This window comes from Lipotes vexillifer, unplaced genomic scaffold, assembly GCF_000442215.2.
Source record: "Lipotes vexillifer unplaced genomic scaffold, Lipotes_vexillifer_v1.1 scaffold147, whole genome shotgun sequence".
Lineage (NCBI taxonomy): Eukaryota > Metazoa > Chordata > Mammalia > Artiodactyla > Lipotidae > Lipotes > Lipotes vexillifer.
The window spans coordinates 552,458-566,952 of NW_006778796.1; the positions used below are offsets into that span (position 1 = coordinate 552,458).

The 14,495-nt window shown below is 38.7% G+C and overlaps 2 protein-coding genes across 4 annotated transcripts in view; one reads left to right on the forward strand and one right to left on the reverse strand.

Moving 5' to 3' along the window:
- Window positions 1-10,729, forward strand: part of TDRD6 (tudor domain containing 6) — a 12,557-nt gene extending 1,828 nt beyond the window's left edge. The window contains exons 2-5 of one of the 2 annotated variants that reach the window (XM_007451902.1): window positions 1-4,639; window positions 6,083-6,207; window positions 7,480-7,569; window positions 10,700-10,729. The exon at window positions 1-4,639 is cut by the window's left edge and continues 7 nt beyond it. In XM_007451902.1, coding sequence (XP_007451964.1) covers window positions 1-4,639; window positions 6,083-6,207; window positions 7,480-7,569; window positions 10,700-10,729 — 4,884 coding nt within the window. The remainder of the gene's footprint in view (window positions 4,640-6,082; window positions 6,208-7,479; window positions 7,570-10,699) is intronic. The other variant, XM_007451903.1, reaches the window with a different exon arrangement.
- A 3,240-nt stretch (window positions 10,730-13,969) lies between these two features.
- Window positions 13,970-14,495, reverse strand: part of PLA2G7 (phospholipase A2 group VII) — a 35,432-nt gene continuing 34,906 nt past the window's right edge. The window contains exon 12 of one of the 2 annotated variants that reach the window (XM_007451905.1): window positions 13,970-14,138. In XM_007451905.1, coding sequence (XP_007451967.1) covers window positions 13,996-14,138 — 143 coding nt within the window. In that variant the 3' untranslated portion in view covers window positions 13,970-13,995. The remainder of the gene's footprint in view (window positions 14,139-14,495) is intronic. The other variant, XM_007451904.1, reaches the window with a different exon arrangement.

A 14,495-nucleotide genomic window follows, 5' to 3' on the forward strand; every position in this document is an offset into this window, starting at 1 on the left:
CCTGCTGAAGAAGTGGATGAAGAGATTTCACTCCCAGCCTTGAGATCTATCAGGTTAAAGACGAACGCCTTCTATGATGCCCAGGTGGAGTTTGTGAAAGATCCTTCTGAGTTTTGGATTAGGTTGAGGAAACACAATGGCACCTTCAGCAAATTAATGAGGAGAATGTGCAGTTTCTATGCCTCTGCCAGTAAGCTGGATGGTGTTATTCTGAAACCTGAAGCCGATGACCTTTGCTGTGTGAAATGGAAAGAAAGTGGCTATTATCGGGCTATGGTCACCCGATTAGACGACAAGAGTGTGGATGTATTCTTCGTTGACCGGGGCAATTCAGAAAATATGGACCGGTATGATGTGAGAATGCTGCTCCCTCAGTTTAGGCGGCTACCAATACTGGCCCTGAGGTGCACCCTGGCTGATATTTGGCCTTTGGGAAAAAATTGGAGCCAGGAGGCAATTTCCTTTTTTAAAAAGACTGTGCTGCACAAAGAATTAGTTATCCATGTCCTTGATAAGCAGGATAGTCAGTATGTTATTGAGATTCTTGACGAATCAAGAACAGGGGAAGAAAACATTAGTAAGGTAATTGCTCAGGCTGGATTTGCCAAGTATCAGGAATTTGAAACAAAGGAAAATATTTGCATAAGTGCCCACTCTCCAGGGCATGTTTCAAACCATTTTACTGCAGACAATAACAAACTATCTTCTGCCAAGAAGGAAGTAGAACACAAAGTCAAGAGAGAGGGTGAAACTACAGCTGTTCCAGAAACTGTGAATGACACAACAGTTGTGACAAACGTTTCAACTGGACTAGTTGTACAGGACAAAGAGAAAAGAGGGTCTGTTTGTTCTCCTCTTGTACAGAATTTCTTGGACATTAAGCCAGGCTCTTCTTGGAAAGAGGAGCTAGAAGTTGGAAGTACAGTAGAAGTCAAAGTGTCTCATGTTGAAAACCCTGGCTATTTCTGGTGCCAGCTGACCAGGAACATAGAAGGATTTAAAGTGCTAATGTGTAGTATTCAGGACCATTGCAAGAATACAGCTACTCCCTACCAGGGAACCACCCCTGCTTGTTTGGCAAAACGAACAGCAAATGGAAAATGGTCCAGAGCTCTGATTACTGGGGCACAGTCTTCCGAGCATGTCAACGTCATATTTGTAGATTATGGAGACAAAGAAATGGTATCTGTGAAAAATATTTATTCAATTAGTGAAGAGTTTCTCAAGGTTAAGGTTCAAGCGTTTAGGTGCAGCCTTTATAATTTAATTCAACCAATGGGTCACAATCCTTTTGTTTGGGATGGAAAGGCAATCCAAGCTTTTAGTGAATTTGTGCATAAGGCATGGGAAGACAATGTAGAATTAAAATGCACAATATTTGCTTTGGCTTCCATTCACGTTGAAGAACTGTTTCATGTCGTGGATTTGCTAACACCTTTCCAGAGTGCATGCCATTTTTTGGTAGAACAGAGACTTGCAAGACCAGCAAAACTTCAGAAGCCTCTGGAGTCCTCTGTTCAGCTCCATTCTTACTACTATTCTACACATGATATGAAAATTGGAAGTGAAGAATCCGTGTATATAACACATGTCGATGACCCTTGGACATTTTATTGCCAGCTGGGAAGAAATGCAGATACTTTAGAACAGTTGACATATCATATTACACAATTAAGTAAAGTTTTGCAGAATTTAAAAACATCTCCCTTGGTCCCCAGCACATTGTGCCTTGCCAGGTATACTGACGGAAACTGGTATAGGGGGATGATCATAGAAAAAGAACCAAATAAAGTCTTTTTTGTTGATTTTGGGAATATTTATGTGGTAACAAATGATGATCTGCTTCCAATACCTGGCGATGCATATGACGTCTTACTTTTGCCCATGCAAGCCATTAAATGTTCATTATCTGATATTCCTGATCATATACCAGAAGAAGTTACAACACAGTTTCAGGAGACTATTTCAGATAAATCATTGAAGGCTTTGGTTGTAGCAAAAGATCCAGATGGAAGACTGATTATAGAACTATATGATGACAGTATTCAAATTAATGCTAATATTAATGAGAAGTTAGGACTCTTGTGTTCCAAAGGTGGGACAAGAAAAAAAGAAAGTGAATCACTCCTCTCTACACCTGAAACTCTTGAAGCAAAAAAGGAAGCTGTGAAGTTGTCACCTACAGAGTTTTTAAGTAAATCAACAGAGAACAAATCAGACAGTTTGGTGATCTTAGGAGAATCATACAAACCTAAGATCAGCTCAGCATGTAAGGAAATCAAATTTTTATGCAGTTCAATGAAGACAAACTTAGTCACTCAATATCAGGACTCTGTGGCAAATAAAAATAATCAAGTGTCTCCATTACCAGTAGAAAAGAAATTAGTAAGTTCGGCTGAGCCCCCTTTGAAAGCCACAAAACTAGAAACCACTCTTCCAGAAAGCAAAATAGGAGATTCATGTAACAAAGGTTCGCCTCTAAAATTTTCTGAGTTCCCTCAGAAGACTATAATGCCTGGCTTTAAAACAACTGTGTATGTTTCTCATATAAATGACCTTTCAGACTTTTATGTTCAACTAACAGAAGATGAGGCTGAAATTAATCGTCTTTCAGAGAGGTTAAACACTGTTAGAACAAGGCCTGAATATTATGCAGGTCCACCTTTGCAAAGAGGAGATATAATATGTGCTGTTTTCCCGGAAGACAACTTGTGGTATCGCGCTGTGGTCGAGGAACAACAACCCAATGACCTTCTCTCTGTGCAGTTTATAGATTATGGCAATGTTTCTGTGGTTCACACCAACACCGTAGGCAAACTTGACCTTGTTAATGCACTATTACCCAGACTGTGCATTCACTGTTCCTTAAGGGGATTTGGGGCTCCTAAGATTTTAAACCATAAGGAAATGATGCATTTCTTTTCCCGAAGGACAGAGGAGGCTCGACTAAGATGCGAATTTGTTCAATTTCAAGACAAATGGGAAGTTATTCTTGCTGATGAACATGGGATCATAGCAGAAGATATGATGAGCAGATATGCTTTCAGTGAAAAATCTCAAATAGGACTTTCTACCCAAATAATTAAAGGTGCCTGTTCAAAGTCTGTCAACAAAACAGACATAGACACTTCTGTATATCTTAACTGGTATAATCCAAAGATGAAGATGATACGAGCTTATGCCACAGTGATCGATGGACCTGAATATTTTTGGTGTCAGTTTGCAGACACAGAGAAACTTCAGTATTTAGAAGTGCAAGTACAAACTGCTGGAGAGCAGGTGACAGCTTGGAGAAGCTGCATCCCCTGCCCTCATATTGGAGATCCTTGCATAGTGAGATACAGAGAAGACGGGCATTATTACAGGGCACTTGTCACCAATATTTGTGAAGATTCTCTTGTGTCCGTCAGGCTTGTGGACTTTGGAAACGTTGAAGACTGTGTGGACCCCAAAGCCCTCTGGAACATCCCTTCTGAACTGTTGGCGGTTCCCATGCAAGCCTTTCCATGTTGCCTCTCAGGATTTAATATTTCAGAAGGTGTATGTCCTCAAGAGGGAAATGACTACTTTTATGAAATAGTAACAGAAGATATGTTGGAGATAACAATATTAGAAATCAAAAGGGATGTTTGTGATATCCTTTTAGCCATCGTTGACTTGAAAAGCAAAGGCGAAAGTATTAGTGAGAAAATGAAGAAATATTCTAAGATTGGTGTGAGTGACAGTGACCTGCCCTATGAAAAAAATGGCGTAGGCATAAAGGGAGCTCTTGGGCCCCCCAGTCCCGAAGTTGGACTTCAGAAACCAAGTAGCAAAGCCGGACAAGAGAAAGCACTCTGTGTCGAATCACAGACAGGTAAGCTCTTGGAAAGAATTGACAAAGACTTAAACATCATTGAAACCAAACCAGGTAAATTCTTTGTCCCCGAAACTGATAACATTTTTGAAACTTTTGAAAACCCAGGCAAAGATGACATTGGCACTGAGATGCTGGAAGGTAAAGTCGAGTGCCATCTGGGTGACAAAGCACAGTTTGATGATAAGTACCTAATTACAGGATTTAGCACATTGTTACCACATGCCACCGAAACAAAGGAGGCACTGGAGCTGAATTCCCTTGAGGTGGAGCGTTTTCCTGATGATGAGTCCAAAGAATTCCTAGAGCTGGAATTCATTGAATTGCAGGGTTCCTTGGTTGCAGAGGAGGGGAAAGAAGAGCTGGGCCTGGTGCCTCTGTCTGTGCCTCTTCCCCAAGGCTGTGACCCAGCAGCCAACCTGCCACCATTGGCAGGGCTACTGTCCCTCAACTGTGAAGCCAAGAAACAGCCTGAACTAGAATTACCTACAGCCCAGCTGTGTCTAGAGGACAAAATAAACCCTTTGTCTTTAAGAGTTAGTCAGAAAGCCCAAGAATCCCTGTGTGCTGAGGACGCAAGAAGGTCCAATTGTGCAGAATGCTTTGATGAGGAGCAAAGGCTGTGCCAGCACGGAAAGACCTGCTATGCCAAGATGCAGATTGAAATGAATATCTATAAAGAAGAATTTACAGAACATACATCTCTGTTTAGAGGTGCCGTGTCATCGTTGAACTCAGAACCCAGAAGGAAACACAATCACGCTTTACCAGATCATGTCTCGGGTATGTGCGTTTTTGTTGTTGTTGTTGTTTTTTCCCATTCGCTTTTACTTAACTAAGTGAAAAGTACTTGTTTGTTTTAAAGAAAAGAGAATAATTCTTATTTGAATTTTTAAAATATTAATTTGGGGGAGGGAAGATTAAAACCTGAGAAGAGAATCAGATTTGGATTTTACGAAGGGTATTTTAAACGTGGGTAATTAAGTAGTAAAATCAACGTAAAATAATTCTTTATATGCTGGGTGAAATGCTGAATTATTAATTTTGCTTTTAAAAATAGAATGCTTCAAGCCTGTGTCTCCAAAAAGTAATCACATTTAAAATATAAACAAATCATCTCTAAAATCAAGGTTATGATTTTTGGTAAGTTTTGAAAAATATAGTGTTCCTTTGCCAAGCATAATGTAGGCATGAATTTACAGTAGGGATCATTTCAGCACAGTTTTAAGAATTAACTGTTTTGCTTCATCATATACCTTGCCATTCGTTTAGAAGCCCTTAAAAAAACGGAGTTAGGGAGCCTGTATTAATCAAGCAAGTTTACAGTCATGAGTAAATATTGGAGAACATTTATTGTCATTAACTTTTTTATAAATTATTTTTGCTATTTTCTTGGCTACTTAACGAGATTTGAAAGTTACACAAAATAGTTATCTTTTAGGTTTTTTTAAAAAATAATCAATGTTAGACTTTTTAAGTGTCAATTTTTATATTATTAGATTTGAGCCATTGTACAAAATAGAGAAAACAACAGACTAAGGAGAATGAAAATCATCATAATCCCAGCACCAAGAAATGGCCACTGTGAATGCTATGATGGTGTATATACTTCTTTCCTGACGTTTCTCACCCTTTCTGTGTGTGTCTACTTACATACAGTTTAAAAAACTAACTAGAGGTCATACTGTCATACAGTGTTGAATCCTGTGTTTTAATCCCTTAAATATGCTTTCAAAAATATTTTAGTTTTGTAGTATGCCATCCTGTGGATGTATGGTAATTTATTTAAATACCACCCTGGATTTTTAGTCCTCATTGTCACATTTTAATAATAAGTAACAGCTTTGTGATAAAAATGTCTGCTCACTTGTATGTACCATGCTGCTTTGCTGTAGAAATGTCTGTTGTAACCACAGACCACATTACATGTGGCAATAATAGCCAGCTTTAAGTAGTAACTCTCAAAGTTAGAAATCACATTCACATCCTTAAAAAAACAGCACATCATGGTCGTGTTTTTTGAGGAGAGCAGTAAGGAATTATACGGGGAAGGGCCACTCGAAGAATTTAAAAATAAAATCGAGGGAGGGAGACTTAGAACATGTCGTACCATATGTGATATTGATGATACGAGAATAGTAAATGCATGTTAGGAAAATGCTTTGCTTGCATATCTTTAAGGAATTAAGAGGTATGCATTGAGTCTTGCTCTATTCAATTTGGCAGCTCATCCAGAGACCACCTACACTCTGAAAGGATTTACTGTCGGATCCAAATGTGTTGTGTGGTCAAGTCTAAGAAACACGTGGTCTAAATGTGAGATTTTGGAATTAGCTGAAGAAGGCACAAGGGTATGTAAAACTGAAGTAATTTGTCTCAAAATGTACTTGCAGATTGTTAAGGAAATTTTACCAAACTTTATCAGACTAGAAAATCCAACTGAATAGATTATTTACCTGCTCATTCCCCCTGATCATTTGATGCAGTGCAAAAATCATTTAAAAAGTTCCTATATAAGCATCCAAGGCTCTTTCATCTCCCTTACTCCCGAAATCCTATCTATCAATCACTGAGTTCTGCACTTTTCACTTCTTATCTCTTAGTTAAAACTTTTTATACCTAATGCCACTGTCCTGATTAAGTCTCTCATTTCACAGCTAGATGCCTCTAATAACCTTCTATTGGTTTACTTCTAGTCTTTAGTCAGTTGACTCTCCACACTGCCAGTGTGAAGTTTGTCAAATGCAAATCTGACTCCATCATTCGCTTGTGGAAAACCTCTTGGAAACCTCCAGCAGATTGTGTTTTTCCTGTGGTCTGAAAACCACCTTAATCAGAATCACCTGGCACATTTCTTAAATGTATTGATAGATTCCTGGACCTTGCCCTGGCTGGCCGATTGAGGATTTCCAGGGGAAGGACCAGTAACGTATACTCTTGCACCTTGAAAATTTGAGACCCTCAAGTCTAGAAAAGTCATTAACATGCCACAGGAGGTTCTCTGGGGTTGAGCATCCATGTACCTCTCCAGCCTTAGGTCTTACTCCTTTGGGTTTTGTATCTTATATTAGATGAACACCATACTGCTTGATTTCTCTTATATATACTCTTGTGTTTGGCTTCTTTGATATAGCTAATAATGCAGTTCTATTTGCCTATATTCTGTCCCCTTCCCAAACTGGATAATTTCCACTTATCTTTAAAAGATTAGCCATTGCCTCTTCCAGGAAGCATTCACTAGCATTATTTTCTAAATCTCTCCATCTCTTCACTCCTCTCTGTCCCCCGCCAACAAAAGCTTTATACCTGTATTGTATTCCTATACCTCCTATTGCAGGAGTCTCTACATCCTACACTGTATTGTAATTGTCTGCTTAGTGATCAGTTTCTCCACCAAATTTTGAACTTCTTGAGATCTAAATTTTATGCCTTTGATCTCTAGGCATAGATACTCAATGTATGTTTTTTGAACTGAAGTACCATTGAGTTGAAATGTAATATTGATGTTTAATAAAATCATTTAATTACCTTTTAAAGTATTTCCTTTTAAATGGTTGCTGTGGTACATACATCAGTCACAGCTTTTGGAATGACCAGTTTTTACTATTTTTTTTCTCCTGTAGGTTTTGAACCTTTCAAATGGCATGGAAGAGGTAGTGAACCCTGAGAATGTCTGGAATGGTATACCCAAATTGGATAAGAGTCCATGTGAGGTATGGGTTTATGTAAATAGTAATGAATGAGAGTGTTCTCTTTCATTTTGAAAGGTGACTGGAACTATTTCCAAAGCCCTTGTGTTTAGGAATAATAGAGGGAAAAATACTACCACTGTAATAATAACAGTGGAAAATAGCAATAATGCAATGTTTCTAGATTTTATGCCCAGTATCTCTTATTAATGTTTTACTCACTGATTTTCATTTTGGGATTTAAAAAAAGGAAAATTGTTTGGCATTTGTGACCTTTATGAAATACGTTTGATGCAGAAAGTCTGGGAATATGGCAAAGTTAAAAAGAGGAAGTATCCATCACCTGAAATACATCCTTCCAAAGGCAAACGGACTGATCAGTTTGGTTTTCTTTAATAATCTTTCTGTTCATATGGAATATAAATATATCATCTACATATTTTGAACATGGTTGATTTCACTGTAATTCAGTTTTGTATTCTGTGTTTTTCATTTAAGATTATACGGTAGGCAATCTCCCATGCTGTTATGATATGTCGAGACATTTGTGTTTATCCTGTTTGCAGTTTGTTGAACTTCTTGTTACAAAATCTGTATCTGGTAGTTCCAGTATCTCGTCATGGCAGGGTTTTCATCTACTGATTGTCTTAAGAAATGATTAGCCTTCCCTCGTTCGTTGTATGTTGAGTAATTTTGGATTATATTCTGAATGTTTTGAATATGATGTTGTAAGACTTTGGAGGCTGTTAAAATCTTCTGGAAAATGTTAAAGTTTTTGTTTTAGCAGGTGGTCAACCTGATTAGGTTCATACCACAAGTTCTCTCTCTCTCTCTCTCTCTCTCTCTCTCTCTCTCTCTCTCTGTGTGTTTGGTGGTTCCAGTGTCAGTTTAGTCTTCAACGTCTTTGCTATAATGTTTGGGTCTGCCCAGGGCATAAGCCACAGAGGGGTTAGTCTAGAACTTGGACAGAAGTTTATACAGTCACTCAGGGGTTAAAGACTTAGCTATGCTTTTCTTTTCTTGATTCTGTTCTGCATTTACATCGTTCGGGATGACCTTAGGTTCACATATAATATTAGGGGTTCAAATTTTACAATTCCTTTCCGAGATTTCCTCCATACTTTGAGGCTCCACGGGTCCTCTCTTATTCAGCCCCCAGGGGCCCCGTTTCCTGGTCCTCTGGCCAGAAACATGCTTCTCCCAGTGTTTCCCTGTGCGCTGACCAGGCAGCTCTGTTTGACAGGCCTGCCTCTGGTGTGAAGCAGATAGAGAAAAGAGAGAGAAAACTCCCACACCCCACCCCCTGCCTCTCGACTCTCCGGATAACAAAGGGCTGTTTTCCTCAATCCACTGGCCAGCGTCTTCTCTCAGGTTTGTAGGTGCCTGCACTGTGACTGCTGTGCAGAAAAAAAGAAAAACAGTGAAGGGGTTTTCCCCCAACGCCCCACCCTTTAGTATTCGGGACCTCTTTCCCCACTCCACTGGCTAGAAAGAGGGGATTTCACTCAGTTTTGCTTCCCACCCCAGCCTGGCAGCTCTGATTTGGCCCAACATCTGGTCAAAAAACAGGAGAAAAGGAAGAAAAAAGAGGAAAACAAACAAACAAACAAACAAAAAAATCCCAACAGCCCTGTGAAACTCACCCCTGTTTTGGGTCGTTGTTCAAGTTTTTACTACAGTCCTTCTATATTTCTGATCCCATTTACTTTTCAGAAGCCTCAGGTAGTTGCTTTTTGTATTCTTTCCAGAATTTTCCATCGTAATCAGTGTAAGTCAGCTTACTCCATCTTGGCTGCAACCAGAAGGCCATAGCTGCATATTACATGACATTACTAGACAATGATTCATTAAACCATTTCTCCTCCTGTTGGACATTTAGGTCATTGAATTTGTTCACTATAAAAAAATCATTGACTTTCTTCACCTCTTGAAAGCTGAAAATTGGAAAAGGACACTTTAGTCCCTGCATGGATGCTACAGTGGAGATATTCCAGATAAATGGGCATTTGAAGAATAGAAAATATACTTGACATTATTCTTCATTATAAAATCAAATTGGCATAGTCTTAATAGGATTACTTTTTGTTGTTCACCATTTTTCTGGTGTATCTATGGTCCCCTTTCTGATTTTAATTATTTTGTATTTATAATAAAGAAGTGGTAGTAATCCAAAGGTTTCTTTTGTTAGGCTGTATTCCGGACAGTGGGAAAGGATCTTTACTGCCTGTCATTGGACGAGACTGTGGTCAAAGGTAACTTGTGTTTTTAAAACAAAATACTTTTACCAACCAGAATTGCCAAGTCTTTAAGGTACGATTACCCTGAATCCCTCAAGTAAAAATGGTTCATCCATTTCCATGGACGTTAGCAGTAGGAAAATAAAAACCACTTCAGCTAAAAATGGTGATAAGTAAACAAGAAGATTTCTTGAAATACAGGGAATTTGTTGATTGAATTAATCTTGAAGGTGTATGATAAATTCATATTTTAAAGGATTTTTTCAGTGTTAGCTCAGATGTTCAAATGATCTTTGTTAAATAATCTCTTGGAATTTCTTTTGAGATTTTTAGTGTGTGTGATGATTCTGTTTTTTGGATGTTCCTGGTTATTGCATGATCTTGTTTGTAAGTAGCACACTGATTCTTAGATTGAGGCACATGGAGAATGAAATCAGCTTTTGGTGACTTTAGTATTATGTGAAAAATACGCACTAATGAAAGAGAGCAAAGAACTAATTGGTTATCAGCCTTGCCAAATATCATCCTAGAAAAATATAAAATATACCAATTTCATAATCTTTTTCGAGAAGTTTTATATGATAATAGGTACAATGTGAGAACCAAAATATTTTTTAAAATCACGTCAGTCAGAATAATTCCCTGTAGTAATTAGAATGCTCATCTCTTCCCTCTCCCCATTTTTAGAGGACATTAATTTTGTCATGGTAGCACCCATGTAAAGACTTTTCTTGGGACTTCCCTGGCGGTCCAGGGGTTAGGATGCGGCGCCTCCACTGCAGGGGGCACAGGTTCGATCCTGCTCGGGGAACTAAGGTCCTGCATGCTGTAGCATGGCCCCCCGCCACACACACACACACAAATTTCTTATTTTTATGTTTCTTTCTCAACTTGAGGTTTTTCTCTTCTTGTTTCAGAAGAGAGGTCTGGAGATGATAGAGATTTAACTGCGTCCATAAACGCGGCCAGTCTGTCAGGAGCTGCTCTTAAACAAGTGCTACCTCGTCCAGACCAACAGAATATTTCAGAAAATTGAGGGCACGTAATCAGAAGAAGTTGTTGTTTCCGAAAAGCTTGATATGTGTCAAAACCAAAACAGATCTCAGGCTGCCTGTGTGGTGTATTTATAGTGCTATTTCTGCATATACGGAGCTGGGATCTTTCCTCTCCCTTTAAATGTGTTATCTTTCTAATCAGTTGGATTTATTTTGCTAAACAATTGCTAACACATTACTCACACTGCAAAAAAAAAAAAAAACTATTTGGGTTTCTTCTGAATATAGTGTTTAAAATAGAAAATTATAGGTTTATGACAAGCGTATTATATGATGCTACTTGGGAGGATGGCTTTGTTAGCAGTAAGTCCTTCAAAATTTTTGTTTTCTTTCTGAAGCTTTGCCTTTCTGTCTAGTTTTGACTAATATTCTGTTTGAATTTAGAAGTATACTAATATGACACAAGATTTGAATAACGTTTGTCCTTAAATGTATAGTGGTGTCATTTCATTAAAAAGGAAATATCTGTGGTTCTGGAATATCTGTAGTCATGGAACGAACCACCATTCTACAATTGGGGGAAACATAGTAATATTAAATGTTAGCTTTTATGTGTTAATCACTCGGTACTTTAAATGCATTTTCTCATTTAATCCTTGATTCTGAGGTGCATATTAATGTTATCCACATTTTATAGGTGAGACAATTGAAGCTTTTTAGAGAAGATAAATAATTTGCCTAATGTCAAAGAGCTAGCAAATCTCGGAGGCTTGATCAAACCTAGACCCATCTAACTTCAAAGCCCATGCTTTTAAAACATGGTTTTGCATAAGTGGTAGTATGCAAAGTATAGGTCCTAGCTTTAGGAAACAGATCTTAGCTATATGCTGCTTACTAGATATGTGACCTGGGTAGGTTATTATAACATTGTTGAGTCTTGACCTTCCTCATCTGTAAAATGGGGTTAATAAAACCTTTCTTGCAGTGGTTTTAAGATTAGAAATAGTTTATGTAAAGTGCCAGAAAAGGAGTAGGCATTTGATAAATATTTCCTTCTTTCCCCCAAAAGATACTCATTATGCACTATGGTAGGTTGGATTTTTTTTTTTTTTTTTTTTTTTTTTTTGGCGGTCCGCGGGCCTCTCACTGCTGTGGCCTCTCCCGTTGCGGAGCACAGGCTACGGACGCGCAGGCTCAGTGGCCATGGCTCACGGGCGCAGCCGCTCTGCAGCATGTGGGATCTTCCCGGACCGGGGCACAAACCCGTGTCTCCTGCATTGGCAGGCGGACTCTCAACCACTGTACCACCAGGGAAGCCCGGTAGGTTGTATCTTTTAAACTTTAACTCACTGGATCCTTTCAGCAGTTATTTTCGCCTTTCAGCATCAGCAGGTGCCACCAACAAAGGATTTTAAAGAGGTGCTATTGAATGGGACATCAGTACAATTGGAATGGTTATCCATTTCTAAAATGAGTAAGGAGGTTTGCTACATGTGAATGGGGAAAAAGACGTATGTATATGAAACATTATGAGACCCTGAAGCCTGATGGGAATAGTGAGAATTAAGAACCTTAAAAGTTGGGTATCATTTTAATAAGTAAAAAGAAGAGGGTTCTGCGTTAAATGTAATTGAGGTAGATGAGTATATTCCTTGTTCCTGGGATAATGATTAGACACATTTGGGTCATTCATGTAGGAGATATAGTTGTGAATTAATTACTGGGAGAAAAGGTCAGAGAAGATGCATTAGGGTCGGATTATGGAAAGCCATCAGTTTCATGCTAAGCAGTTTAACTCTCTGTTTAAAAATATTTAATCTGAACAGTTAGAGGAGAAATCATATTTCTCAAAATGAGTGTTTTTGCACATTAAAACATTAAGATAGGCCTGAGTGCCAAATCAGAAAACACAGTTACTTATTAACTGGGCAAGAGGAATAGGGATAGAATAGTTAACCAGGCTTGCTTAAAGTACTGATTATCCTTGTTCACACAGGCTTTAATTAAACTTAATTATGGAGAATTCATAGGAACAAGACCATTCTTAGACCAAAATATACTTAACTGATGAGTGGCAGAAATGTTTATACCCCTTGGGAAACAAAACACATTTTTATGACTCCCAGAAACATAAGTGCACAAATCTTTCAGCTATCTTTTTTTTTTTTTTTTTTTTTTTCGCGGGCCTCTCACTGTTGTGGCCTCTCCTGTTGTGGAGCACAGGCTCCGAACGCGCAGGCTCAGCAGCCATGGCTCACGGGCCCAGCCGCTCTGCGGTATGTGGGATCTTCCAGGACCTGGGCATGAACCCGTGTCCCCTGCATTGGCAGGCGGACTCTCAACCACTGCGCCACCACGGAAGCCCTCAGCTATCTTTTTACCTCCATTTATTGTGCTTTTCCCCTCCCACTACTACATATAAAATTTAAAAATTCATTAAATATCAATAAAACTAGTGGAAAATGAAGCAGTTAAAATTATGTCCTTTCTTATCTGTCCCAGCCTTCGGGTGAATCAATGTGATGGCTGGAATCGTGGGCCTGTCTTACACACCTTTCTTTAGTAAATAGAGTGCCTCAGAGGTAAACCATTAAAGTAAATGCAAACAAATTACCAACTTGCTTTAATCTGCTGCCTTTGCTTTGTCACCAATATTCTTACCCCCATCCATTCCCCGTTTAGTCATCATGCTGAAATTGTGCAGTCACACCCATCCCACAGTAAAGCAATGGCTTTATTATCCACTTGGCCTGATTTCTCTTACCATGACCCAAGGTCAAAGGGAAGCGCTACCAAATCCCACGCAGAAGACCATGTTGCTAAAGCTCAATTCTACTGCTTGTAATAGAAAAAAAAGAGGCAAGAAAATCTGTTTTTATTATGTTTTTAGGGAGTGTTAGGTCATTGTAACACATTTTCAATGGCGTGATGCCTGTTTTAATATACTTGTCCATTAAAGTAATGTAAAATCAGTTTTTTATTGTGAGACAGAGAAAGGATCACTTTAGTAAAACTAAAATTTAGGCTGGTATGATTTTTATATGTATCAGTCTTTCTTTACATTTAAAGGAAAAAAAATCTTAATCCAAGCTTCAGTCACTATTGTGGTATAGCCTACATTTTCAAATATGAGTTATTTGAGAAAATACATTAAAATCATACACACACACACACACACTTTTAGACAGTTTTTAAACAAGACTTTTTAAAAAGCTCTTTTAATCTGAATTCGGCTTCTCTATTCCTGTAGAGTTCTGCAGGGTGGCATGGTGGTTGGTTGTGTCAATGTTGGTTCCTGGAATAAGATTGTCATCTTCCCCTTCAATTAAAGAATCCCACTGATCAAAATCTTTCTGAAGTCCTGTAAAATACAAATGTCACTAAACATATTCAACTTTGGAAAGTGTTAAACAGTTCAGTGCCTCTAGGTGGCACCCTAGCCTCACAAACGACCCACACTGCGTCACCATTATGGAGGCAAGGTGCTCTGTGTGAGCTCTGTGTGGCTGCAACCTCTGAATGAGAGATGGAATTGAGGCACTATGCTGTCCGAATCCCCTGCATGGAAATCTGCCCCAGCCTTCACAGAAAGACTATTAGCTCTAACAGGTAGTCTTGCTGCCTATGACGCATAGTGTGCAAAGCAGCAACATTAAATTGTTTTCAAATGGACTGACTGCAGTGTTCCATTGTAAACCAACTGGGAACAGTCAAAATG